Source organism: Guyanagaster necrorhizus (genome assembly GCF_019112545.1).
Source record: "Guyanagaster necrorhizus MCA 3950 unplaced genomic scaffold BT62scaffold_39, whole genome shotgun sequence".
Lineage (NCBI taxonomy): Eukaryota > Fungi > Basidiomycota > Agaricomycetes > Agaricales > Physalacriaceae > Guyanagaster > Guyanagaster necrorhizus.
Genome location: NW_025064918.1, coordinates 359,994 through 386,970, shown reverse-complemented (window position 1 = coordinate 386,970; position 26,977 = coordinate 359,994). Strand labels below are relative to the sequence as shown.

Below are 26,977 nucleotides of genomic sequence, written 5' to 3'. Positions count from 1 at the left end.
GCCTCGCGGCAATAGGTCTCCAAGGCTTGTTGAGCAAATCCTCCGCTTCTCCGATAATCTGATTGGAGACGCAGAATTGCAAGAGATGAAGGTAGACCCATATACTTGTTTTTACAAGCGAACTGAGCCCAAATGAATACGATGATGATGCCGCCGCGAAGAGCATCTAGTAACTATATCAGAGGGTGATTTCCAGCCTAGAAGGACACCAGAATGTACCACAGGGAAAAAGATTGTTTTCAAATCTGATTTGGTGAACAAGAAGGAGGTAAGAAGGACATCCTTCATTTTTTGAGACCGGGAAATGAAGCTTGAAGCTTGAAGGGCCTAGGGCACTTAAGTTGTCGAAAAGACTCGGAAATGCAACCGAGTTGTTTCATGATCCTTGCAACATGCATCATGATTCATCCGGAAATATGGGAGAACCGTAGTGACACTATCGAATCAGTAGAGTCTCGAGTGATAAGGGCCTGGTGTAGCGCCGTGATTGAAGTAGCAAATAAATTCCAAAGTTGAGATTGATGCAGCTGTCAGTTCGGCACATATTTGAACACCGGGGTCGTATTTTTGCTTCGTATCTCCTTCCGTCACACACGGATCTCGCACTACTGTCTACAGATAATCTTCCACGCACTTTCGCCGCAATTCACACGGAGAAATTCCGATGTAGCTTGCCAAGTGCAAGATGTATACCTGACAAGTATCTTGGCTTCCCCTCACCTTCCGTCAGTCATGGCCTTGGCGATATTTGTTGTGCACTAAAGTTACCACGAAGGGTGCATCCACGATACAACTCTATATATATAGAGTAGCAGCGAATGCGACCATTTTGTACCTTGCAATCGATATCTTCTGATAGTTCTATCTCGCGGGCTTTTTTTAAGCTCTGAACACATATGTTCTAGCAGAATAAATCTTTCCATCCCCACTGCAGATTTGATGGATCTCTGTCTTAGAACGGTCGAGCTACGAAAACAGCTCCTTTGAATGATGTTTGAATGCCGTGCCGAACGTCCAACCAGATTCTTTCGCCTAGAAGGCGGTCTGTCGTCTCACTTCGCTTCTCGTGGGAAAATCCCATTCGAAATCAGGAGACAGGCTGTTCAACTTGCGTCAACAGTACCATGACATCCAAAGAGGAGAAAATAATCGTAGTGTCCTGGGATGGCGACGACGACCCAGAAAATCCAAAAAAGTGAGCTCTGTTACCCACTTCTGAGCCGCTTTCATCCATATTGTGTTTGTGCAGTTGGAGCTATTCTCAAAAATGGATCGCAACTGGCCTTATATCCACATACACGATGTTGTCTCCCATTACGTCGTCCATGATTGCTCCAGCTGCTAGGGACGTGGCCAAAGATCTCGGGGCCACCAGCCACATTTTTGAACCTCTGCTAACTTCGATATTTATCTTGGCGTACGGTAAGGCCAAACACGATCTAATAGTCAAACTTATCGAAAACACACCACCCAGCCTTCGGTCCCCTATTTTTTGGCCCGGTCTCTCAGGTCTACGGCCGGTCGAGGGTGGTGCAATTGGGCAATGTGTTTTACATGAGTACTCTTCGGTTCATCAGCACTCTAAGCGCGCGCTAACTATTTTTAGTCTTCAATCTTGTCTGCGCATTTGCAAAGACTCCTAGTCAGATGCTGGCATTCCGTTTCCTGGCTGGTATTGGTGGAAGTGCGCCGCTGGCGGTGCGTATACAAGCCACAATAGGCGAGCCGTACCTAGTTAATTCTAATTAGCTCGGTGGGGGAGTCATTAACGATTGCTGGAGCGTCAAGGAACGCGGTCGGGCAGTGACTTTATATGCCCTGGCGCCTCTGTTGGGTCCAATCATTGGGCCGATTGCTGGCGCATGGATTGCCATGAAGACGACGTGGAAATGGGTTGTGAGCATCACCTCTATCCCTAGATGTTTTTTCAGTCATTATTTTTCTCCAGTTCTGGTCGACATCCATTGCTGCTGTCTTCGTCCAAGCCATCTCTTTCTTTTGGCTAAAAGAGAGTAAGCGCGATACCCAGGTAGTTACATGTCACTCAAATTGTTGCCACTAGCTTTTGCGCCCCTTCTATTGGCTCGAAAGGCAAGGAAGCTGCAAAATGCTAGCAGTGGAGAGGAGAATGTTATATATGTTACCAGCCACCAGCAGAATCCATCCAAGTACACGGTAACTGACACCCGGGAATTATTGCTGACCTGTTTTACTAGGCCTCCTGTCCACAAGCTTCTACTCTACCCGGTCGTTTTACTTCTAACCGAACCTACGGCCCAGCTACTAGGAATATATCTAGCCTATATGTAAGGTGTATGTCATCGTCTGTCATAATATGCTAACTATTTCATCGATTGTCTTCAGATACGGTAGGACATTGCGGGAGAACGTTTCGTTTAATTGCTTACTGACTCCTCTTGATTATCTAGGGCTGGTCTATCGTATGCTCTGCCTTCTTACTTTCTGGGACATCTCTCTCACCGTGTTTACAGTGATACTGACGTCGATCCCTGATATATACGTCGTTGTATATCACGAGAGTATCGGAATTGCAGGATTGCATTACATCGCCTTTGGAATTGGCCTTTACAGTGGAGCGCAAATCACGAATGCGATCCTGGATGGACTGTATCTCCGCCTCAGCGCTCACTACGGGACCGAAGGCCGTCCTGAATTTCGAATTCGTAAGTGTCGTCCGTTACTATGTACATCATTGTTACTTACGAGCAACTGTGAAGCCATTATGCTGCCCGCCACCCTGTTCGTGCCTATAGGATTGTTCATTACAGGTGCGTCAGGGCAGAAGCTTTGCACTCTGTACGACGTTATGGGGATATTTCATTTCCAGGATGGACTGTGTCAAGCGGAGTGCACTGGATTGTCCCAGATATTGTGAGTGTCTTTGCCCGTGAGAACTTCAAAAGCTTACAGCGCCCTGAGCAGGGACTTGTTATCACCGGGTGAAGATTTATTTTACTGACGGTTGTAAGAGACTGAAACCTGATTCTTATCTACAAATAGAATGGGCATCGCCGTGAACTGGCAAGCAATACAAACATATATCATCGACACCTACACCGTTCGTGCGGCACCAGGTAAGTCAATGGCCTGCACAAGTACTGATGCGGACTTGACCTATTATACAGCTCTCGGAGGGCTCTCTTTGCTTCGCTCGCTCGTCGGTTTTGCCTTGCCGTTAGCCTCTCCCAGCCTGTCAGCCATCATGATCTCTCCTGCTTCTTTCCATTACTGAGCTCCGAACATAGGTACCAGCACTTAGGTTACGGGAAAGGAAACACCATCCTGGCTAGTTGCGCTTTGGGCCTGGGATTCCCGATGTAAGTTCTCACTCCTACCAGACCTTTCTTAGATAGATAGTAACATATGGCAGGGTTTTGATTCTGTGGTTTTGGGGGACAGTTCTACGTGGCAAAAGTGCAACGGCTATCCACAATTAGGTATTCATATTGTTTCAGAATGGACTAAGATAAGTAGAGACACTCTCTTGAGGGATTCGGGCGTATTAGCATACACGACTAGTACCTAGAAGTTTAAAATGACATTGTTTGGACTGGCGGTGTTCGTATTATAATAAAGGCCGAGATAACTATCCGAGAATATCGAGCCTAAGCCTTCTGAGCCGCCAACATCTTCGGAGAAATGGAGCAGACGCTTTGGGGTGTAGGTGACATACGTGAAGTTGCAAAAAAGGTACTTTGCCTCGCCGAGCTTCGGTAGCATTAGAGCCTGTCTGATGGGGCCCGAGAATAGTAGCGATATGCAATCTCACCAACCATCAGGACCCACATCATCACCATTACTCGGCGTGGTACAACTTGGACATAAACAGCTGGGATGTCGTCAAAAGGACGCGGGCCATCTTTTCGAGATGACAGCTTTCGATCATCCGCGCTGGGCGGGAGCGCTGGTGCAAAAATAACGAGTGATTAAAAGACGGCTGCAGATTGTCCATACGTTCTGTGAATCGACATTCAGGATCATAGGAGGTTCAAAATACAAACATATTAGACGTCATAGCTTGTCATGAAAATTACATCATTCGAGAAAGGTATTGTACACTGCCATGGGTCAATCTGCCTGAGTCGTAGTCATCCCATCATCCCCTGTGTCTATAGTAGTTCCCCGAGTACGACCTGCCTGGAAACGCAAGACGGACAACTGCAAGGTTGGGAGAGGATTTTCCTGCCGCCCCGTTTTGCGTAGATTTAAGATCACACGAGACATAGAGATCGATAACGCCGCTGATGTTGGACCATGAAGAACATTGTATTTCCCCGGCTGGGGTATCAGGTTGTCAGTGCAAGCACAAGTTCGATGGAGAATACATACAGAGGCAAAACGGTATTCCAGCGCATTAGCGAGGCCAGTTGTAAGGACACTTTTGCAAGTCAGCACAGCAAACGATGCAAAGAGGGAGCGGTACGTACACTACGAAGTACCACAACGAATCACGGACGACCAGCGAAAGTAAAGACCGAGGCCCATACGCGCTCTCCATTTTGGGCACATTGAAATCTGATATTACTCTGTACGCAGCAAGGAGGAACATTATTGATTCGAAAACAGCTATGGGAACCCTTCGAGTTGCAAGTTCAATTCGTATAAGCTAAGCCGTCGGAGAAGAAGACACTTACCAATAAGCATACAAGATATTCAATTTACTAGTCAAGGAGCAGAGAAAGAAGCCAGGCACCGGCTCGTTAGTCCCTATGGAGAGTTTTTATCAGTATTCGTTACAGAAAGCACTCAGTGAATCTCTCAGAGGACCTGTCGCACGATGTGCCTGGATTCCCAACACCGTCGAGCTGGCGGCCACGGTGAGAATATACAAGACTGTCACGGGCACTACAATGCGCTTCTTTCGACCATATATTGCCCCAAGTCGAATTATAAGGACGATATCAGCGATGAAAACTTGTAGAGTTCCTGGAGATTGAAATCATAAATTCGATGGAAAACATTGACAAGCAATAATGATTTTAGTGTACCGTTGATGACAGTGATGTATCCGACCCATGCGAGACCTGCGATCTCCGTTCGAATAATCGATCAATGAAGTCATATAATACGCACAACTATCCAAATTCCAAAGGGTAAGAAATTTCATGTCTGAAACGATACGAGGTGCACGTACAACTGCGATAGGTCTTTTAGTCGTCATTCAGGATAAAAATGATGGCGGGGGGGCACTTACGTTATAAGTGGGTTTTGGAAGAAGATACCCTTGAATTCATGCCCAAAATTGAGCCTTGGGCTAATTATCGACGCCGGTTATGTACATACCAACGAGGTCAAATGTCTGAGAGAAAAGTACAAGATATCGATTCTAGACACGGATTAGCAGCCTGAACTGATCCATTAAAGCCAGGGCGCACCACGAAAAATAGAAACTTGATCCAGGACCATCGTGATTGCTGGAAGATTCGTTCAGCATATCGGAGCAAGCATTAAGAGGCAAATGGTTTCCTACCCATATGAGAGAAATCTAAAGGTATTGTCAAATCGATTCACGTACATGTCAATGAAGAATTTACCTCATCGTCAAGTGTGATCGCATACTCCCACCATGTCCAAGAGAATGAGAAGACTGTATGAAGGTTAAATGGGACATTTGGGGTCATACAAGAGACGAAAATTCTACCTGCTGTTGTGATAGTGATTTTGTGCCAGCGATAAGCAGTCAAAAGACGTTGTATAATAGCGCTCGCTGGGTTTTCGAGGGCGTCCATGGAAGTGTAGTTCTGGTGGGATTAGCTGCCAGATGAAGGGTTTATGCCTCGGCTCCGGTTATCAGCGCGAACCGAAACTCGTGGTGATCGGATACTACCAGGTGTTTCAGGGCATCCAAAGAGTACAGAAGTACCATCTGCCTGCGGTGCCTGGTTCATCATCAGACAGGGAAGTTCCCAAACACGAGAGAAAGAAAGTTCTCGAGCCAAGGTCATGGTTAAGCAATCTTTCCCTGACACCTCGGGGAAATCAAGAGGTGATTGATTGAAATCAACCCAGACCTGCATCCCAGCCCTGACAGAAAAGCCGGTCCGTCGCCGCGCTGAGTTTGAAACTCCCTTCTAACAGTAACAATGCGCCTCAAGAATGCCTGGTGGGAACATATTACTTCGTGACAATCACTGATGTCCGTAAAAGTTGATTATGGTGTCGTGTCGCGCCGCTTAAGAGGAAGCCTGGAAACCTGACGATGACCGCGTCCCCGCTACTGAGTTGCTACTCATTCGACAAGGCTCTCACCTTTCGACCATAATGATCCCACTTATTGCTTCTGTTGTTCTTGTCTACCTTGCTACAGTTCGCTACCTTAGGTACCGGCGTCTGCATGCTGTGCAAGCCAGGATCCGTGCCAGCGGTAAGGAACCTAGTCCTTCTGAAGCTCAGTCTGCTTTACAGGGAGCATTGTTGTATGACATGCCCTTCTTTACGCGCCTCGGGGCTCAAGTTGCACTCCTCAAGACATATGGGATCGTAAGCTGCTATGCGTCTCATTTTTTCAAGTTGTATTCATGTCGAAAGCCTTCCATCTCCGCTCTGCTATTGAAAACTGGGGAGTTTTCCACAGAACGAAAACTCACGAAGAGGGTTACTGATGTGAGTGTATTCCCCCCACCTCTGCAGAGTATTCACCATAGTTTGTTAAGACGGCTTTGCTCATCTCCACCTTCATCTCTTGTCCCTTGGAGTATTCGCCAACGACAACGAAATCAACACCATGTCTTGGGCCGAGAAGCAATATTGCGCTTGCCCGAGTGAATTGGCTGCATAGACGCTACAACATCGTGAGCTTCCAGTGTGATCAATTGCGCTTTTTTAATTAGAACTTTCGTAGTCAAATGATGATATGTTGCATACTCTGGCTCTCTTTATTTTGGAGCCCATGGTTCGCCCGGATCTGCTACCGCTACCCACGACTCATAATTTTCTCAGCGTCTAGTAGCACGCTTCGATTGGCGTCCGTACAGCCCGGAAGAAGCAAACGTAAGGCACCGGCACCACTCTACTGCCTCGTTGCGCTAATTTAAGCTGTGAAAGTGTAACTTCCTCATGTGGAAGGATATTGGTCAACGCATGGACATCAAAGGGATCCCTGAGAGTCTCGGTGAATTAGAAGAATGGAGCAGAGTAAGTCTATTCGGCCTTGGATGAATCCATCATCTTTGACTTCTACGACCAAGCAATATGAAAGTACCCATATGGTCCCGTCGGAGAGCAGTCATCAGCTGGCCAACATGGCACTGGACTATATGAGCACCCGAGTGCCAAATATACCTGGTGCACGATCGTTGGTCAAAGACGTGTTTCTGTGCCTGTTGGATGATGAACTTCGAAATGCCATGATGTGAGCACTTTGATACTCTCCACCTACCGATATCTGAGAGGCCGGGGCCTATCCAGGCTCCCTGCACCGTCGAAATATGCACAGACCTTCGTCAAGACAGCTCTGGCGGTTCGAGCCTTTATCGTCAGAAACTTCATGCTTCCTCGATTCAAACCTCAGGGATACATTGTCGTCGAGAACCCTCCATATAGCATAGACTCTGATGGTCTCATGCGTCTTCATACGATTGTGTGAGCTTGTTTTTTCCTTTTGCATCTTGCGGATGTAATCAAATTCTTTCACAGCCGAAGGCACTATCCATGGTATTATCCTGTCCCAACAGGCTGGCGGCATGCTTTTGATTGGTTATTTGGCCTCACGAAGGGGAATCTCTATCCCGGAGCGGTGTTTAAGTCGGAGGGATATCGCCTGGAGGAACTGGTTTGTTCTTCATCTTTGTAGAATTGAACCGGGACTAAGATGCTATTGATATCACAGGGACCAATTAGGTTTGAGCAACGTATGTCTCCTAAATTTAAGTCAGCTCCATTCCTTAACAGAGACGTTTCTAGATGGTCACGAAGAAGTGATGAAGGAAGCCCAAGAACTGTATGGAGCGCCAATCGAAAAGCCTTGGGCCCGTTGATTCTCGTAATTTTTTACTGCCTCCTAGAACGGTTAAGACTCTGTACGAAACGACTTTTATTCTTCACCATCTCTTCTCTCTTTTTACCCCAAATAATGTTCTTGACCGTATCTCTTTTCTGTGCTTTCGCGCTTCTTATTATCCTGTATCCCAACCGTTCAGTCGGGGTGTCAGCTCGAAATGATATCCCTGGCCCAGGCGGTCTTCCCTGTATTGGCAATCTACTACAAGTTTTTCCCTACAGGCGACAAATGATATCCTTCATGGAACTTTTGAACAAGGCCTACGGTCCATTGTCGACCTTAACCATTCCAGGATGGGGTCGTCTGATTGTGATAAACCGTCCTGAATGGCTTGCGCATGTCAAAAAGAGTTCCGTTCATTCATATGAATCAGCGTACCTTTTACTAACATTTGATTGCATCAGATGACATTTCAATGTACACCAGAGGACCGGTCGCTGTATCTATATTCGAGCAGTTTCCTGGCTTAGAAACACCTGTCGCTTCCGAGGGAGAAAAATGGAGGAGCTCGCGCAAGGCTATACAGTACGTCTTATGCGTCCTTCACTGGCGCCCACTCACCCAACCGACCGTTCAGACCCATTTTCGGAAGAAAATCCTTTCAAGACCACCTCGCTACTGCTATGAATGAAGTAAGCAAGGTTCCTTAAGCGCTTTATTTACTACTGATCTGAGCGACTATTCATAAGCTGATGCCAACGACAACGCGTTTACTGACGAATGCTGCCAAGGAGCAGCTTCCTTTTGACTGGAATGGTATGTGATTAAGTCGACGTTGTTTCCGTGCGCCATGACGTTCTGGATATAGACCTTGCGGGGCGCTTGGCGCTCTCAATCTTTGTCAAGAGCACCTTTAATCTCGATACAACAATGTTGCAAGAGGACACCAAAGTCTTGACTGAATCTCATGAGCTGATTTCATCTGTCTGTGAACTCAATGACATCTCCGCCGGGTAGATGTGTTTTCCTCTCTTATACTCAGTCCGTACTCAATTCACACTTGTCAGGCGTTTATTCAACCCATACTGGCACATCACTGAAAAGGTTTGTGCTTAGTGATATGATACCCCTGCGATACCGTTTTAACATGTGATGAACAGTTTGACGGAACTTGGTTCAGGTTCAGAAGGACTATATCTGTCCTGTGGAAAGCGATTGACGGCCTCATCGAAGAACGATCAAAGTCTCTCGCTCTAGTTGGAGATGTCGACAGCAGAGAGACCGATTTCTTTTCCGCCCTCCTGAAATCGTATTCGATGACTAATCCTCTCTTCACTCGGAACATTATGGTTACGCTTTTGTTTGGAGGGCGTGATAACACGCAGAGCAGCATTTCATGGGCACTGTATGAATTATCAAGGAAACCGGAGTGGCTGAACCGAATGCGGGAAGAGGCCATCGCATTGGGACAGTCGGGCCAACGTCCCACTTTTGCGACGGTATCGGTATGTACTCCCCTTGCTTCTCTAGGCGCAGGCGAACTGACGTCTTGTTATCTAACATAGTCGTATGTAGTCCATTTGGCAGTGTTCTACGAGACGGTTCGTCTGTGGCCTGGCCTACCTAAGAATGCGCGATATGCCACTGCCGATGATATACTCCCAGCGGTACCTGAGATTTCGATTCCCGAGACCAACATTGAAAAAGGAACGTATGTCCTATGGTCGGACAAAATCATCATGAGAGATCCTTTGGTGAGCCTTTGAAGCTCAATTTCACAGGGGAAGTAGTCAATGACAATCATAACCTCCAGGTCTGGGGACCAGATGCAGACGAATTCAATCCCGGGAGGCATATCTCGGACGATGGCAAATTCATTAAGCCCTCAGGTCCTGAGTTCGTAACTTTCGGTGCGGGCCTACGCTACTGGTAAGTCATCATACTTTTACCAGGGCTGCTGATGGTAATTCATCCCATCTTATCCAGTCCTGCTGCCAGCATCGTCCCGTATGAATGGGTATTTATTTGGTCCACATTGCTTCCTCTTTTCGAATTTGAGTTTCTGGATACCTCGAAGCGATTTACTGGCGACTTCTTGACGAACCAGATGGCGGAACCGTTTATGGTACGAGTCCACGAAAGGGAAGTTTAAAATTTGTCTAGGAAGGGTGTCTCTGCTGGTGAAGAGAAATGCAACTACGTAATGAATATGCAAGCTGTACCAATGCGGCTGCTCTGTAAAGTTAGTGTCTAAAAATATTCTTTCTGTGTGTCTCGTCTGAATCACATGGGTTATTGAGCGTTTCTTGATGGAACCTGTAAAAGTGAAATTGATATCGAAGTTATAGCTCTATATGAACAAAAAGTCGGTCAGTGGGTGGCGCTCACAGATTTTAGATATTTGCATACGCATTCGAGATGAACATGAAGATATCTCTTGGACATTCGCTTGTCTATATCATGGTCCTTCGCATATCGCTGGTAATGATGAGTTGACTATTCCGGAAGGATGGTGATAAATCTAGGCCATACGCTGTGGGTCGTATCAGCATCGGAGGGACATTTCTCTATGACAGTGAGAACCACGGCCGTGGCTAGCGTGATTTTAATTCACTGAAAGACAAGAAAAATATGTTGGGCGGACGTTCGCGAGCTTCCTCAATTTCTTATAGCTGTTTCCATAGAGGTACCAGGCCAAGACTTACGCGGAACATAGCAGAATTATTGGCGGATGAATGTGCCAAATAAGAGTCCAAAAGCCATGTAGACCTGATAAAGCGGCTTGGAGTGAGCGGATAGAAACGTAGGTGGATAAACTCACAAAGGTGACCGAGAAAAGCGGTCCCATGGCTGCCACATTTTGCTTGTCAAAGGCAGGAATGGTATCAAGCACAGCAGCACAGCAGCCCAGGTAGCGCAACAATCATTGTTACCTGTTCTCGCAATTGAAAAGAAATTAACAGGGGAACAGGTATCTGGGGCGTTCCCCTATACGCTGCAGCCGTGAAAAAACCTACCTTTTTCGTCAGCCAGAACCCGAAGAAGATGGTGAGGACCTGTAATTGACTCTTAAGCTGCAAGCGTGCGCAATAATACGACATCTTACATTTTCAGCAAGGGCATCACGCCCGAATAGATGAGAAACCCCACAGAATAACCCATTTCTGCACGGTAGCAAAAGGTGGTCGTCCATTATCGAGTTCCATTCAGATATACCCTGTTCTGTTGCGATTTCCGAGTGCCTTCCGAGTCGGCGTGAGTGTCTTAAAGCAAAGTTGGCCTCCCCCCCGGTTTTTCGACGCGTAGGCTCGAGACAAATCGGCGGTTAAAGGGTCAGGAGAGTAACTAGATGATGAATTACGTGGAAGGAGTAGACAAACGCTGTATTGCAGGCACGAGCTCGAACATGAGATCTTTGAATAAAAACATTTGAAATCGAAAACGAGTCGGACTGGTTCCGCCACAATAGTTTCGGATGATTTCGAGTCCTCGCGTCAGTGGACGGGTGATGTATAGATAGATTCTCTTCCGTGTCCTCGCCACACCTTCTGTACACGCAAGGTTCTTTACCTTTTACCTGTACCCGACATTGATATTGAAAAAAAAAGAAAAAAGCTCATTAAAGGGTGCGCACGTTGCGCCACATTAAAGTAGAAGTCTTATTAGGTCCGTATGCTGGTAGAGGTGACTAGCGCCTAGTGACGAGCAAAAATGACAAAATTTATATTACAATCGCAGGTCTATGAAATCGATACGTATCATGGTGCCCTTGTCGAGCTCCATTTCGAAGCAACAAATTTCCGGGGGTCGCAATGTGTTCTTCATATTACAAGGAGGTTAACCATGCAGGCCTTTCATCTTGAAAGTTGAAGCTCATCGCTCTAGCAGGTACTTGCGAAGAAAAGCGAACTGTGAGTCCAGGCAACGAGTCTGATGCTGTGTTCCACGGAGATGAGGACATGCGATCTCTACGTGGTCAAAGGACTCGCCTTTGCCGTTGTGAGGTACTCGTTTCGTTGGCCTCCGCATATCACCACGTTCTCTTCAAAATAACATTCCGATGCATGGTCATTGGTCACCTTTCGGCCTAGCATCATAGTCGATCCGATTTGGAGATATCGATAGTTTTGACTCGGTGTAAGTTCGAAGCTGTTACTGGAGGAAGAGGTTCTGATTGAGAAGAGTTATTCGAAGATGCCAGACAGAACATTCAAAGTTCAACGTCTTGAAAGCAGAGGATAGCAGAGGATACAAGGCAATTATAATTCAGGGCCATCTGCAACGAAACCGTGGGTGCGACAGCCGGCGCTTCAATTCAAGGTAAACAGACTAGAAATATATTAGAAACTGACCGAGATTAGATATCTCTCTGGTAGTCAGTCGGTCAGTACGCCTAAATTTGTCGTGCGAAAGCTGGGTTCGATTCCCAGCGAGAGAGTCAAGTTGAAGAATGACTTTTTTTCGATATGAATCTCACAGAATTATTACTGCAAGCATTAGAGATCCGAAATCCATGCTCAAACTTCGTTGCTTCATCAGGTACTCAACACAAGATTCATTCATTTTTGCTTCGGTCGCTTATGTGTCGATGTTTAAACAGATGTTGCTCTCGAATCATTACAGAGGATTCCATATGTATGTCCTCACCCTTCTGCCGCCGCATGAGTACAGGGATATGACGCGCTGTCTACGGCGATATCTTCGCTGTGGTGGATGAGATTTCTTTAGTAAATAACCAAGTAATCCCCCAGTTACCGGCCATTAATCAATTGCCCCGACTTGTAGTCAACACAGCGTCTCCGGTATCTATGGTAGTTCCAGGTGTACTACCTTCCTGGAAGTGCAAGCCAGACAACTGCAGAGATGGGGGAGGATTTTCTTCCCGCCCCGTTTTGCGTAGATTTAAGATCATACGAGACATAGAAATCGATAAAGCAGCTGAGGTGGCACCATGGAGAACATTGTATTTCTCCAGCTGAGATATCGAGTTGTCAGTGCAAGCACAAGTTTGACAAAAAATACATACGGCAGCAAAACGGTATATCAGTGCATTGGCGAGGGCAGCTGCAAGGACACTTGTAATGGTTAGCCTATCAAACGATACAAAGAAAGAGCAGTACGTACACTACAAAGTACAGCAACGAATCACGGACGATGATGGCAAGTAAAGACCGAGGGCCATATGTGCCCTCCATCTTAGGCACATTGAAATCATCTATGACTCTGAATGCAGCAAGGAGGAACATCACTGATTCGAAAACGGCTATGGGTATCCTTCAAGCAGAAATATTAATTCGCATAAGCCAAGCCATCCAAAAGAGGGTACTTGCCAATAGGCATATAGGATATTCAATTTACTGGTCAACCAGCAGAGATAGATGCCAGGGAGCGGTTCGTTAGAACCTACGGAGAGCCGTTATCAGCAGTCGTTACAGAACAAATTCAGCGAGAAAAACACCTGTCGAATGCTTTGCCTGAATTGCCAACACTGTCGAGCTAGCGGCCACGTTGAGAATATACAAGGCTACCATGGGCACTACAATGCTCTTCTTTCGACCGTATATTGCCCCAAGTCGAATTATAAGAATGATATCAGCAACAAAGATTTGTAGACTTCCTGAATTGAATGAGTTAGATGGAGAGGATTGACAGGCAATGATGTGTTTGGCATACCGTTGATGACGATGATGTACCCGACCCATGCGTGGCCTACGATTCCCGTTCGAATAATGGGTCAATGAGAATGAAATCATATAGTAATACGCACAACTATCAAGGGGTAGGAAATTTCATGTGTGAACAGATACAGGATGCACGTACAACTGCGATAAGTCCTTTAGTCACCGTCGGGGATAAAAAAGATGAACGGGCACCTACATTATAACTCGGTTTTGGAAGAAAGTAACCTGGAGTCCATTCCCGAAAATGAGCTAGGGCCAACTCTCGACGCCAGGTTATGGACATACCGGCAAAGTCGAACGTCTGAGAGAAAAGTAAAAGATATCGATTCTAGACACGGATTAGCCACCAGAACTGATCCAGTAAAAAGTCAGGGTGCACCATGAAAAATAGAAACTTGATCCAGGACCAGCGAGATTGCTGGGAGATCACTTCAGCTTCAGCAAGTTGGAGCAAGCACTGCGAGGCGGAGGGTTCCCTACCCATATGAGAGAAATCTAAGGGTAATATTAAATCGACTCCCGGTACAAGTCGATGAAGAATTTCTTACCTCATCGTCAAGTGTGATCATATATTCCCACCATGTCCAAGAGAATGAGGAGACTGTATGGGGGTAGTAGGACATTTGGGAAGACAGGAGACGGAAATCCTACCTGCTGTTGTGATAGTGATTTTGTCCCAGTGATACGTTTTCAAAAGGCTTTCTATAATAGCGCTCGCCGGGATGTCGAGGGGGGCCATAAAAGGTCGATGCAGGGTTTACAGGTCCGCTCTTATTTATCAGCGCGATCCAAAACTCATGTGTGCGCAATCAGACACCATCAACAAAGCGACGAACGAGATCTCCCCCTCCGTTCATCATCACGTCAACATGAGGCACCAATGTTGCTAAGCCATTCCTGGAGGCAAGGCCACATTCCTAGGCATCAATCTTTCCATGAAACCTGCAGGAGAAGCGATACGTGATTGATTGAGATCAAGCCACTCGCCCTGATGGAAGTGCCGGTCCGGACTCCCACCATAGCTGTGAAGAGTTGGAAAAACTCCGAGTAGTGCTGTGCCTCGATAACATCTCCCCACAGGATGAATTATTATGACATGGCTTACTTTACTCGCCTTGGAGGTGTATTCCCTCAATGTTCTGATGACCAACAACTCATAGCTTTCTTAGCACCTAATAGCAGGCTTCGGTTCGTGTCTGTGCAGCCCAGAGGAAGAAATGTTAATGCGCCGGTATCACTCTACTGCCTCATTGTGCTGATTTAATCCATAGGAGTGTAAGTTTTTCATGGAAGGATATTTTCAGCACACGGACATCAAAGGGATCCCTGAGACTCGAAGAATTCGAGGAATGGAGCAGAGTAAGTGTATTGTGTGTTAGATTAACCCATCATCTCTATATGGACCCATCAGCAACAGGATGGCGCCATGATTTTGATCGGCTGCATAGCCTTGTCAAGGTACATTTCTATCACGGTGCGGCATCAAAGTGGGAGAGATGTCTCTTGGGGGAACTGGTTTGTTCTTTTTCACCTTCACAGAACTGATGATGGTGAATGTGTTCATCACCTCCCAGCGAGCAGCTGAGAACATGAACATCAGAGTTGGGGAGGGGAAGATGTTGGAGTTTTGAGTGATGCATGGTCAAGCACATCACCATGAAATTTGTGACATTCACATATGGTATTTTCATTCTATGATTTTCTTTGTATTTGTACTGGTATTTCATGTCTCAGTCACCATTTATATACCAATAGCCATCAGTTGTTCTCCTCATCTGTTGATTGTAACAGCTGAGGTGAGCATTGTACAGAATTACATTGTACTTATACTTACTATGTCTCATAGCTTACTTTCATTGTACCTAGTCTTCCTTGTACTGAAATTTTATCAGGAGGTTGTCCATGGCCTATTAAATCACACTGTGAACATCTTGAGCTATGCTAGGGAACTTCATGATGAGGTAGTCATTGAGGATGACAGGGATGAACCTTCAAGTAGTGTGTTCTGCATTTTGTCTGATGTTAATGAAATGCTGTGAAGTGGCAATGAATGAATCAACAATGTGCAGGATGCACACTACTAAAACACCAACACCAAATCACAATATGGTTCAAGTGAGGAATGGTAATGTCTGGACTCTAAGTATATAGAGAAGATAATGTATATAGGATGTGATAAGATGTAATTCAAAGATATATATTGTATTTTGCTTGAACAAAGCTGTCTGTGTCATTGAACACAACAAAACTTATCTCAAATGGTCTGCCTGATGCAGTTTCTGGACTGATACAATGCACCTGATTGTGACTTATACACAATATTGGCTGTTCTGAACTATCTCAGGTCTGTTCTGACTGTCTGATATAAACTTTCAGTTGCTTTCTGGGGGTTCTTGCACAAAACAAAGTGACCTGGTCACCACAATACTATTCAGGTTGAGTCTATGACTTGAAGCTCTTAACCAAACACAACTTGTACTATTCACTTAGTAGCATTTCAGGGAGAGGCTAGAAAACCTCCCCTCTCTCTATACATGACCTGGTATTTATACTTTCTGGCTGCCCATGTCTGACTAACATAATGAACTACTGACTAATAGACTTGCTGATCCAATCAGGTAGGCTAAACTCATTTTCTGGCAGATATGAGCTCATGCAGAACTACCTGATTGATCAATTGGATTAGGCCCCAGTCCTTACCAACATGCTAATCATTCAGGTCTCTGTTACTAGACCTGGGAACCTCACATACTGAACAGAGAGGTCTACTAGTGCTCCAGTCTCTGCTAGACACTGAGATATCACACTCAAGGGAATTATGCTCTCACCAGATAATTACATGCTTATTATATCTTACTATGGTGGTTACAAGATAGCTAACTTGATAAAAAAAAATGATAAATATATTTATTTCTCTATCTGGTATAGCTGTCTGGCATATCGGCATACTAAACAGAGAGGTCCACTAGCACTTCAATCTCTGCTAGATACTGAGATGTTATACTTAATGAGATTGTGCCATCATCAGATAATTTCTTACTTATTATACCTTACTGTGGTAGGTACAATAAGGCTAACTTGGTAGAAAAGTGATAAATATATCTGCTTTTCTATCTGGTACAGCTGCCTGATATATCATCAACCATGTTTACTATATCTTTAATATATGAGTTATCTCAAACAATGCTGTTATGCTATTAGTGAGTTGTTGGGGTGAAGAGGCATTGTACTAGTTGCTGGACAACACCAAGTGGATAGTTGGTGCATAAAAAAGACATATCTGGATCAGGAGAGATTGACTCAGCTTGATGTGAAGCTGGTGTCCATTTGAGACAAGCATGAATTCAAGAGAAATAGAATGATGAGTTCAAAGGGAGACTACAAATTCAAATTGAAATAATCTGCCCTGGGCCAGTCTTTGACAACTTCCATTGATCTGGTTGAGTCTTTTAGTCTTTTAAGATCCTTCCCTCCTGGAAGTGCATCACAGTGGGCATCTGAAGGCTCACAAGAAGAATCTAGCCTTATCTATGCTTACCTCTGTACTGGGAAGAGTGCCTCTGGCATGCTAGATACCCTGGTGCATATTCCAATGAATTAATAACATACAGACCTCAGGCTATGAAATGTTCTCAGATGCTGGAGATTCTCCAGTCTGAGATCTAGCCAGATTATGCCTAGAGAGCATTCATGACTCACCAGATGATAACACTCTTCTGTCAACAGTGCTATGATATTTGCTGGAGAGAAAATAGTTATCATATCTTAGGATAGCAATGACAATCCCAAAAATCCTAAAAAGTGAGCTTTATTTGCCATTTTAATATTCCTTTCATTATGTGCAGTTCAAGTGATATTCAGAAATAGATTGTGGCAGACCTTGTATTGACACACTTGATATTGATGCATATCATGTTGTCCATAATAGCTCCAGCTGCTGAAGATATGACAAGAGATTTTGGATCCACTGACCACAGCTTTGAACCTCTGCTAACTTTAATATTTATCTGTACATACAGTAGGATTGGATCATATGAATCTCCTCATTGAATCTCATTGATAATACCTTCTAGCTTTCAGTGCTCTATTTTCATTCCAACCTCTCAGATCCTTGGCTATTTCAGAGTGGTGCATCTAAGCAATGTGTTTTATATCAGTATGAGTCTTCACTTCATGAGTGCTTTAAGCAAGCATTAATAAGACTTTAGTCTTTAATCTTGTCTGTGCTTCTGTGAAAACTCCTAATTAGATGATTGTGTTCTATTTCCTGACTGATATTAGTGAAGGTACATCACCAATGGTATGCAGTACAAACCATAATAAGTAAGCTGTATCTGATCAAGTCAACCAACAGCTTAGTAGAAGTATTTTTTACCATTACTGAAGTGTCAAGAAACCTGGTCACATAGAGATTGACAAGTAAATGTTATAGCACCTCTTTTGAGTCTAATCTTTGGGTCTATTATTGGTGCATAGATCACCATGCAATATGAAAATGGGTTGTGAGTGTCACACTTATCTCTGAGATTTTTTCTAGTTTTAACTTTGCTCCAGTTCTGGTTGACATCTATTGCTGCAGTCTTGGTTCAAGCTGGCACCTTCTTTTAGCTTAAAAGAAGTAAGTGTGATACATAAGTAATCTTTGTCACTCAAGTTTTGTCTGCTGGCTTTCAGACTCTTTTTATTGGCCAAAATGGCAAGGAGGCTGCAAAATATCAGCAGTGAGAAAAACAATACTTGATATACTATAAGCTATCAGCAGAATACACTCAAGTATATGATGACTGACACCTGAGAACCATTTCTGACCTCTACTTTAGCTATTCTATTTATCCAGTTTTACTACTCTAATCTGTATTTTTACTTATAATTAAACCTGTAGCTCAGGCTATCATGTTCTAAATTATATTCACTGATTATTTTTCAGATATGTGTTAGACTCAGTCAACACATGACTCTGAACACATGATAAACTAATGCTGTGTTGAATTCACACAATCATATCAGAGTCCACTTATGTGTATATTGAGTAGTGTTAGATTAAGGCTATGCAAGTTAGGCTTGAGAAAAGAAGAGTGGTATGAATAAACTTTAGCTCAAAGCTGGTATACTACAGCAAGAGCTATGCTACTTATATATGTTTTCATGTTCAATAAATATAACTCCTACTTATTATATGTTCCTATGCTATAGTGCCATTGTGTCTGGTCATTGAGAGTGGGACAATAGAATATTGTTTGTTAATGAGGCATCTGTTGAACATTGAAAGATAATAACACAAACTGCCTATTGTGATTGAATGGTCATCTCATGCTCATCAATAAGCATTTGTGATAAGATAGATGCCCTGATAAGATAAGATCAAAAATGAGATAATAAGATAAAAGATAAGATAATAGAAAAAATCATAACAATATGATAGGATTGCTTAATGATGTTTTGTTTAATTGTTTCACTAACTCATCTTTTAAAGCTGATATTTTATACATTTTAATATGGTCTCACTTTCTGAGACTTTTCTCTCACTCTTCCTACAGTAATACTGATTGTTAGATATAAAAATAGTACAATATAAACATGTTTACTTATCTATTTGATATTCTTTCTTTTTTTGGTATGATGCATTATTTCATTAACATGCTTGCTGTATGTTCAGGCATGTAATTTTGCAAATTATAACAATATATTGACTGTATCACAGTCTACTATGCACACAATAAAGAATATGGCTAGAGCACAGTGAAATGGGACTTGTATGACAGCTGACTTGAGTGACAATTGGTAGAGGGTATGGTCTAGCAGTAAGATGATATCAGAGGAGGTCATACTGTGCATGAGGTCTCAGCACTTGACATAAATTGTGCTAATACAAGTACAGAAAGACTCACTAAAAATAAAGAGCATATGATCAAAATATGATCAAAGCTTTGTGTGTGACTTCATATCATATTGCTCAATGACACATAGGTATTAATGGACTGTGAGACATGTTCTAGAATAGAGCATTGGTGCACAATGAGATAAACCCAAATATTGGAATTATTGGCTGAGAAATGAGAAGAATTGGTGAAAGTAATGACCAGAAATAATCTCAAGAGTCTAGAATGACTCCTGTGCATGGACCAATTGCCCTGGAGAGATAAAAAAGTGAAGAGACCAGTGGCTAGACCACTAACAGAGCTAACCAGTGTCAGATTGCATAGAAACATGAGACAGTTCTGATCTGGAGCAGAATATACATGTGAGACTCTAACATGCATATGAATGATATGTGAGAGACTCCAGAATGGAGTTTTGTGCATTGAAACTACTATATTTGGTGTCTCTTAGTAAATACAGTAGCAGACTATTTAAGTACTGTATTGTAAAAGTAATAAACAAGTTTCTGACCCCTTACAGTTGCAGTGTATTAGGCACAAAGGCCTTGCACTCCAGCTCTGAGTTTGTGTTTGTAACTTTAGGCCAGAGTATAAACCCACTGTTGATATTATTAAGAGAGATCTGAGAAATGAGTGAGACACAAAAGCTTGCAAGAGACTCTAGTCTGATTTAATAAGAGGTTTTGGATTGTGCTCTAGCCTAAGAATAAGAGAGCAGTGTCTAAAGAGCACTATCTTGAGCTTTTGAGATGTTTGTGATATGAGGCACTACAGGTGACAGAGGTTCAAACCCTTTGAGTCTGTCAGATAGTGTTTATTGTGTTTTGTATCTCTGGATTGCATAGATTTGAATCCTGTAGGTCTACAATCAGTTTAGAAATGTGTGTGCAGAGATTTAAACTCTTTGGCACTTGTGGATGTATTTGTAAAGTGTTTCTGCTTAGAGCATAAAGCTTTGAGTCATGTATTATGTTTGTTAGAGATTTTGAGTTAATCTGAGCAGTGCTTGGGATCTTTTTGAGAGTTTTGTGGGATTGTTTTGACATATTGTATTGAGCTACAGTATTCTTTGTCTTGAGGCTCAGCAATATTTGTTATCATCTCTTGTTTTTATAAATGAAAAGCTTGAGACTTAGAGAGATCTGAGACTGTTATGCACATGCTATTGCTATTTGCACACAGTGAATCATTGAAGAGACAATTGTACTTGCCACAGAACTACTCTTATCATATTATAATCCCCCCAATAAACTAAAAAGTATTGTGTGAGTGTTAGTGTGGATGTGATCAGTGAATAGCACTCTGCTGTATCAGTTTTCACTTTGTGCACATGCAAAACCTCTTCACTGCCATTCAAATTCTCTGCAGATGAGTTCATCAAAGATTTCTATCATTGATACTCAGAAAAATTGGGACTCTTATCTAAGATTGCCTTCTGAACACCCCATTTCAAGCTTTGAGTCTACTTGACAATCCTCTTGGTCCCACCAGATTCCACCACCTCCACTCTATCACTTCAAGTTTCATTTCTAACACTTCCATTCCAACTCAAAGGCAAAATAATTACATTTTTTTTGGGCTCCACCCAGGCTCAGCCATTTGCTACACCAACTTACAAAAACTACATATATAAAATAAATTGTTTAGGAGGAAGGATTAATGCCTGAAGAACTCACTCCACCCTCTTCTCTGCTGAAGTCCATCCTCTTTCCCATCCCTCTCAACTCTGCTATGTCCTCATCCAAATGCTTTTTCATCACCTCTCTCAATCCCTCTATTGCTGACTCTCTCACACTCTGAAACTCCACATGAGCTGCTCAAGCCTTCAAGTCAGATAACACAAGGTCCATCAGAAACCCCATGTCTAATGTATAGTCATTTAGCAACTCCTTCACAGTACCACAGATATCTGTCATCTCTTCTGCTAACTTATCCATCTGAACTATTATCTCTTTTGTGAGTTTGTCCATTCAGCTTCTTAACTTTTTTATATTGCCATTTATTTTTCAGAAAGCAGTGGCAATCTTCACATTCTCCACAACTCTGCCAGTGCTGCTTCCCTGGTTAAATGAGCACACTGCTTTTTTAATCTTACAGCACACACAAGTCTGACCACATTCAGCAGTGATCCAGATATAGCAGAGAGTATCATTGTGCCAACACCTGATGCAATGCTCTGAAAGGATAATCAGCCATCTAGTTCTCAGATAACAAACCACTTACATTTACCAACAACTTTCTCTTCACCTTCTGCCAGTGCTGCCACATTCAAACTTGTTCTTTTTCTGGAACCAGCTTCAGTCATGCTCTCAGTGTCACTGTCAGCCACAAAATTAGCTGACTTCATCTTTGTTTCTGATCCCCATCAACTGCTCTGATGGCTCTTCATTTGCCTTCCTGAATGTTCTCCCTCAACTGCTCAAGATGGATTCATGATGCATCTGACATTTCACTTTCTTCACCCTCATATTCCACCTCAATTGGAGGAGCCTTCACCAAACATGCCTCAGGCTCAGCTAGACACAACCCTATTTCAGTCAGCAACCTTCTGCAAAGATAGTCCACATTCTCCATCAGAGTCTGCATAAGCTTGTCTTCTCCTCTCTTTCCTACTGCCTTGCTCTCCAGTTGCACCTGCTTCTCTGCCTCTGCAGCCTCTCATTCTCTCTCCTTTTTCTCAGCCTTCACCAACCTCTGTGCATCCTCCTCTGCTCTCAACCTTTCCTGCTCCTTCCACTCCTCCACTGCCCTCCTTAATACCTCTATTTTTTCTGTGTAGACCATGTGCTCTGTTCTCACCCTCTCTTTCTGCTTTCTCTTCACTCTCTCTGCCTTCTACACTTCATGCTTCTTCACCACCTTAGCATGCTCCTCCTCTGCTGCAAGATGATCCAATCAGAACTCCTCCCTTTCTCCTTCAGAACAGTCTGGTGTTGGAGTCTGCATGAAGGGCTCAGGAGTCACCAATAAATGATACACTATGATGGTTGATATTTTGATAAGAAAGAAAAAAGACAACTAAGCAAGAGATGATGGTGATAACAGATCAAGTTGCAGGATTCCCATAGTCACCAACAATTCTCCATGTGCCCCTACTGAGCATCAGGATCTACACTCTTGAGAGCAAGAACACTAAAGGGAGAATACTGTTATGTGTATGCTGCTAGTCTCTGTTCACTTTGACCAATCTAGAATTCAACTGCCAAGTTCCACTAGCCTCTGGCCATTCTCTACTACTACTAATTTCATTTTACCTTTATTATTTCACATCCATATTTCACATTGTAGTATCTAGACTCTGAATATAATAGCAAATAGTTGACACCAGAGTCCAACAGACTCTGACTCAGAATTAGCTACTGCTAGTATATAAACCACATATAATTGTTATAGATATTCAGTTTGAATATCAACTTGGATAGCTATCTGCTCCTAGCACCACCCACTTTGTCTTCTTTTTTCTCATCTGATGGATTCTGCTCCAAAGGACAACTTCTTTCTCATCTCTCTGCCAGACTTCATTCCATCAATTCAAGTTCTTAGGCTTCAACTCAAGGATAATGTTGCCAATAGCTTTGTTGACACTCATGCTGATGAACTAGAAGTTGTTTTACTAGACTCCCTGCAGGCAGAAAACACAAAATCTATATCAGTAAGTGAAACCAAGGCACAGAATCTGAAGACTGGTCCAAGCAAGTCTAGTTGTATATCTTCATATGGTGACTAATCTCCAAAGGAGTATAAAAAGAGGTAGAGTATATACACAAACTTTTCTATAATGGAATGTTATATATAGATCTGGATACTGGATAGTGCAACCTATATGCAGCATGAAATTTTAATGTTGAAGTCCTATATGTGATTCTGATGGGATCTAAGAAAATTGTTAGTGTCATCTAGTTACTCTTCAAGATCTTTTGTTAGTTTTAGAAAGTGTGAGGATGATATGCAAAGGCAGCAGATCCCTTTTGTGTTTTTGGGAATGAAGCAAGACAAGTCAATATTTCATGAATTAATAAGTTTTCTGATGTTGTATGCAAGCCTCCAGATAGGGTGCAAGGTTGTCAAGATGCTATGATGCTTTCAGTTGAAGAGTATTGATCTATATGCAGTCTGTGTAATTAGTTCTATTGGAGGAGTGTCACACTGGTGTACAGTTTAGTATGAGTGTCAAATAGTCTTGATATAGCTTCCCTCTCTTTCTAATGTTCCTCTTCATTGTATAGTATATTACTTATACTACTCTTTTACTAATACTAAGTATGCTATATTTAAACAGCATTTGTAACTGCAGTACTGAGCTTAGCAAGCATAGTGAACTTTTTATTACACAAAGCCTTCAAGGCTGTGAGGCTTTTAGTAAACATAGCATATTTAAAAGTTTATATAGCCAATAGTATGCTAGTCCTTCTAATATTCCTTACAAATATCTAACCAAACACATGGTTAGTCCTCTGCAGCCTATTATTCTTCCATATATGCTATGTGTATACTAATAATGATGTATGTCTTATATGATCAGGTATTGTAGTGCCTGGCCATGCCTGTAATGCATAGCTTTTGAGGAGAAAGTTTGCATATAGTGAAACATTCATGTGCAAAGTAAAAACTTTGCCAGAAATGTGAAAAGTTTGAAAATAATGTAAAAATGTCACCAGCAATGCAAAGAGTTTGTAAAAAATGCAAAGACATCACAAACAATGCATATACTTTGCAGATAACACAAATATTTTGCATATAAAAAGTTTGCATGTCTGAAACAGTTTGCATACTGTGAAAAGTTCACAAAATAAAAACTTCATAATGAAAATACTTGCATTAGACTTTCAGTGATTGGTTTAAGAGTCTAGAGACTTATTAGCAAATTATAAGTTCAAGTCATTCAAAGCTATTCTAAGTGATCTGAGAAGCCTAGAATGTCAATCCTGAATGGATTTGGAATTGTTTGAATAGAATTTGAGAGAAGGATTTGTGAGTGTTAATATAGGCTTTATGAAAGAAGTGGAATATTGCTTGACTCATTATGGATTCACAAATTTTATGAGTATATAGAGTCTGGAGGCTCATCAACACACTCTACTGGCCTTTATGCATGCACCCAAATCCAATCAATTGGCACATTCTCAACAAATAGCTTTGAAATTTGAAATGATGCCTAACTTTCATCTGAATGTTAGTTGTGGAATTTCCATTAGACAAATACCCACACAATCTAATGAATCCATTACTTACACTAACACTAGTGTTGACTATGATGGTATCCTCAGTCAGCTATCCATGCAAGTATACCACCTCTGAGGAACAATGTCAAGCTCACACTGAAAGTAGTGTTAGATCTTATAAAAGATGTGTAATCCCTGTTTATAGAGCTGCTGTATATATGCTTAATTCAAGTCAAAATTAAATAGAAGACTAGTATCAATCAAGGGAGATGCTACCAGTATGGGTCCTCCTTAAGACCAAAGATAGGGTGCTTTAAAAGGAAATAGTGGTGGATGTTGATAAGTGTATTCAAGTAATAGTCACATTGCTTTTGATGCAATGCTTTTTTGTGCTCAGAGCCCATTTTTTTTGGACTTTCTTGTTTTCCTGCTTTTCTGCTTTTCTACTTATGTGTAATTGATAGAATATATAATATATTGACTTTTATCTAGTGTATTGTGTGTAAAAAGACAAACACATTATTTCATAGAAAAACAGACAGGATTGGTGGAAATATGTGATACAACTCTATTCAGTGAGAGATGGTGAGCCAGTGATTGATCTAGGCACTTGAGGCACTGAAATAAGTAGATGTTAAATAAATAATAGATTTAGACTATTAATATTTATAGATGGGAATTTTTAGAAAGGATTGAGAGAGAGCTTGGGATAGACTTTATCACAAGCCATGCAGTATGAGTGTGATAATGAGCAAGGTATTTGCTAATTGAAGAGTCACATGACTGGCTAATGAAAGTGATATAACACACCATTGCATGATAGGACACAGACTTTAATATATTTTGATTGATAGTTTGGATCTATCATTTAAATATTAAATCATATAGAGCCTTTGGAATGCCCTAAGTGCCAGAAAGGTTTTGACTCAGATTTGTGCATATTTTGACAGTGCCATGAGTCTGAATAGGCCTCACTCTCTCAGATATTAATAAATGAAAAGTAAGTATCAGGGTGCTCACATTATGGCATTTGAATCTGATTATTCAACATATATAGAAACATTGCTTTAACTCACAATTATGCACCAGGAATGTTTGGCACTCAGATACTAACAGATTCTAATATTATGCTGGCCAGCTGATGATGATTACTCTCCAATAAGACCATATGAGTGCTTTTATATTTCTTAATCATCAAGTCAGAGATGATAAATTCATTTAAGATCTGATATACTTACTCTGCTCTATTCTTCTACTTTGCTGAGAGTCTCAGAGATCTCTTTCATGTTCATGTGCTGACCAATAGATAGTGCAGTGGAACTGATATCTTACCTTTGCTTTCTCAGAGCTATACTGATGCCAATCAAAGCATACTACTAGGCACTAAGAAAACTATGAGTCTGAGTCATAGGCAGAGATATCAGATTTTGGGTGAACCATAGCCTCTAAAATAAGAGAAGCCAGTGTGTGCAATATATTATCATTTGACTGTGGAAGTTCTGATTAAAAAGTGCAATTGGTGACACTGAAAAGATATAGTCATAATATTGTTGTGCCTATGTTAATTTACTCAAGCAAGCATAATATTGTCTCTCAGCCTGAGATACAGTGCTGATTCACCTGTCATTGATGAATGTTCCAAGGAACAAGAGATAGAGATCAAAATAAACAAGACTGACTTTAAAACAAACCTCTATTCAACTCTTTGGACACCAGAGGTGGAGAGGAGAATACACTTACATCATTAAGCCTTTTTATGAGCCTTCAGTCTGTGAAAAACTCCCCAGTTTTCAAAGCAAAGCAAAGATGGAAGTCTTGCAATATAAATAAAAATACTGAAAAATCAGACATATAGCTGCTTACAATCCTGTATGTTTTGAGAAGTGCAATTGGAGACTCAAAGTGTGTTAGACCCAAGTTGCACATGATAAGTTGACATTACTTCACATTTGAGTGTTCCATCAAAGTCCACTAATATGAATATTGATCATTGTGCAATCAAGATCTTAGGATTGGCTTGAGAGTGTAATGATGAGAAAATAAACTTTAGCTCAAAGCTGGAGTTTCTCAGCAAGAGCAAGCTGTCTTATATACTATACAGGTCTGAGTTAATTATACTACTGCCTATTGTACATTATTGAGTTCTTTGTGCTCTTTGTCCTTAGGCATCATTACTATATACAAAAGATTTATTGTGCATCATTGAGCAGCATTGTCACATTGAAAGACAATGACTGAATGGGCTTGTTGTGCTGACTAAGCCTGTCTCATGGTCTTAAGTGCTTGGTTTAATGC

The 26,977-nt window shown here is 42.3% G+C and overlaps 5 protein-coding genes across 5 annotated transcripts; 3 read left to right on the top strand and 2 right to left on the bottom strand.

Annotated features, from left to right (window-relative positions):
* The first annotated feature begins 811 nt into the window (after positions 1–811).
* BT62DRAFT_490935 (MFS general substrate transporter) lies at positions 812–3,614 on the top strand. Its single transcript, XM_043181150.1, has 18 exons — positions 812–1,195; positions 1,250–1,422; positions 1,475–1,558; positions 1,607–1,698; positions 1,750–1,896; positions 1,949–2,012; positions 2,063–2,168; positions 2,217–2,306; positions 2,365–2,369; positions 2,430–2,441; positions 2,493–2,684; positions 2,739–2,789; positions 2,849–2,892; positions 2,944–2,960; positions 3,022–3,095; positions 3,147–3,213; positions 3,267–3,338; positions 3,392–3,614. The coding sequence occupies exons 1-18, from the start codon at positions 999–1,001 to the stop codon at positions 3,456–3,458; spliced, it is 1,554 nt and encodes a 517-aa protein (XP_043034844.1). The 5' UTR covers positions 812–998; the 3' UTR covers positions 3,459–3,614.
* Positions 3,615–3,977: 363 nt separating this feature from the next.
* BT62DRAFT_937262 (uncharacterized protein) lies at positions 3,978–5,920 on the bottom strand. The gene is made up of 13 exons (XM_043187285.1): positions 5,663–5,920; positions 5,556–5,608; positions 5,492–5,506; positions 5,397–5,435; positions 5,305–5,347; positions 5,216–5,244; positions 5,191–5,194; positions 5,010–5,045; positions 4,789–4,947; positions 4,656–4,728; positions 4,449–4,598; positions 4,351–4,399; positions 3,978–4,299 (listed from the first exon to the last, which is right to left on the bottom strand). The coding sequence occupies exons 1-13, from the start codon at positions 5,748–5,750 to the stop codon at positions 4,090–4,092; spliced, it is 948 nt and encodes a 315-aa protein (XP_043034843.1). The 5' UTR covers positions 5,751–5,920; the 3' UTR covers positions 3,978–4,089.
* Positions 5,921–6,282: 362 nt separating this feature from the next.
* BT62DRAFT_908696 (uncharacterized protein) lies at positions 6,283–7,997 on the top strand (the record flags this gene model as incomplete). The annotated part of the gene is made up of 11 exons (XM_043183717.1): positions 6,283–6,501; positions 6,550–6,624; positions 6,675–6,812; positions 6,863–6,913; positions 6,961–7,011; positions 7,066–7,155; positions 7,209–7,372; positions 7,429–7,602; positions 7,657–7,792; positions 7,850–7,871; positions 7,924–7,997. The coding sequence occupies 11 exons, from the start codon at positions 6,283–6,285 to the stop codon at positions 7,995–7,997; spliced, it is 1,194 nt and encodes a 397-aa protein (XP_043034842.1).
* Positions 7,998–8,092: 95 nt separating this feature from the next.
* On the top strand, positions 8,093–10,112 carry BT62DRAFT_908615 (cytochrome P450; the record flags this gene model as incomplete). Its single annotated transcript, XM_043183715.1, has 10 exons — positions 8,093–8,369; positions 8,425–8,545; positions 8,598–8,652; positions 8,710–8,776; positions 8,829–8,973; positions 9,028–9,064; positions 9,121–9,465; positions 9,526–9,714; positions 9,774–9,889; positions 9,947–10,112. 10 exons carry the CDS (start codon positions 8,093–8,095, stop codon positions 10,110–10,112), a joined length of 1,518 nt encoding a protein of 505 aa, XP_043034841.1.
* A 2,396-nt stretch (positions 10,113–12,508) lies between these two features.
* On the bottom strand, positions 12,509–14,270 carry BT62DRAFT_490613 (uncharacterized protein). Its single transcript, XM_043181149.1, has 11 exons — positions 14,190–14,270; positions 14,122–14,136; positions 14,021–14,076; positions 13,927–13,969; positions 13,834–13,866; positions 13,634–13,669; positions 13,419–13,577; positions 13,291–13,363; positions 13,085–13,234; positions 12,987–13,035; positions 12,509–12,935 (listed from the first exon to the last, which is right to left on the bottom strand). Exons 2-11 carry the CDS (start codon positions 14,123–14,125, stop codon positions 12,726–12,728), a joined length of 813 nt encoding a protein of 270 aa, XP_043034840.1. The 5' UTR covers positions 14,126–14,136; positions 14,190–14,270; the 3' UTR covers positions 12,509–12,725.
* Between the last annotated feature and the right edge of the window lie 12,707 nt (positions 14,271–26,977).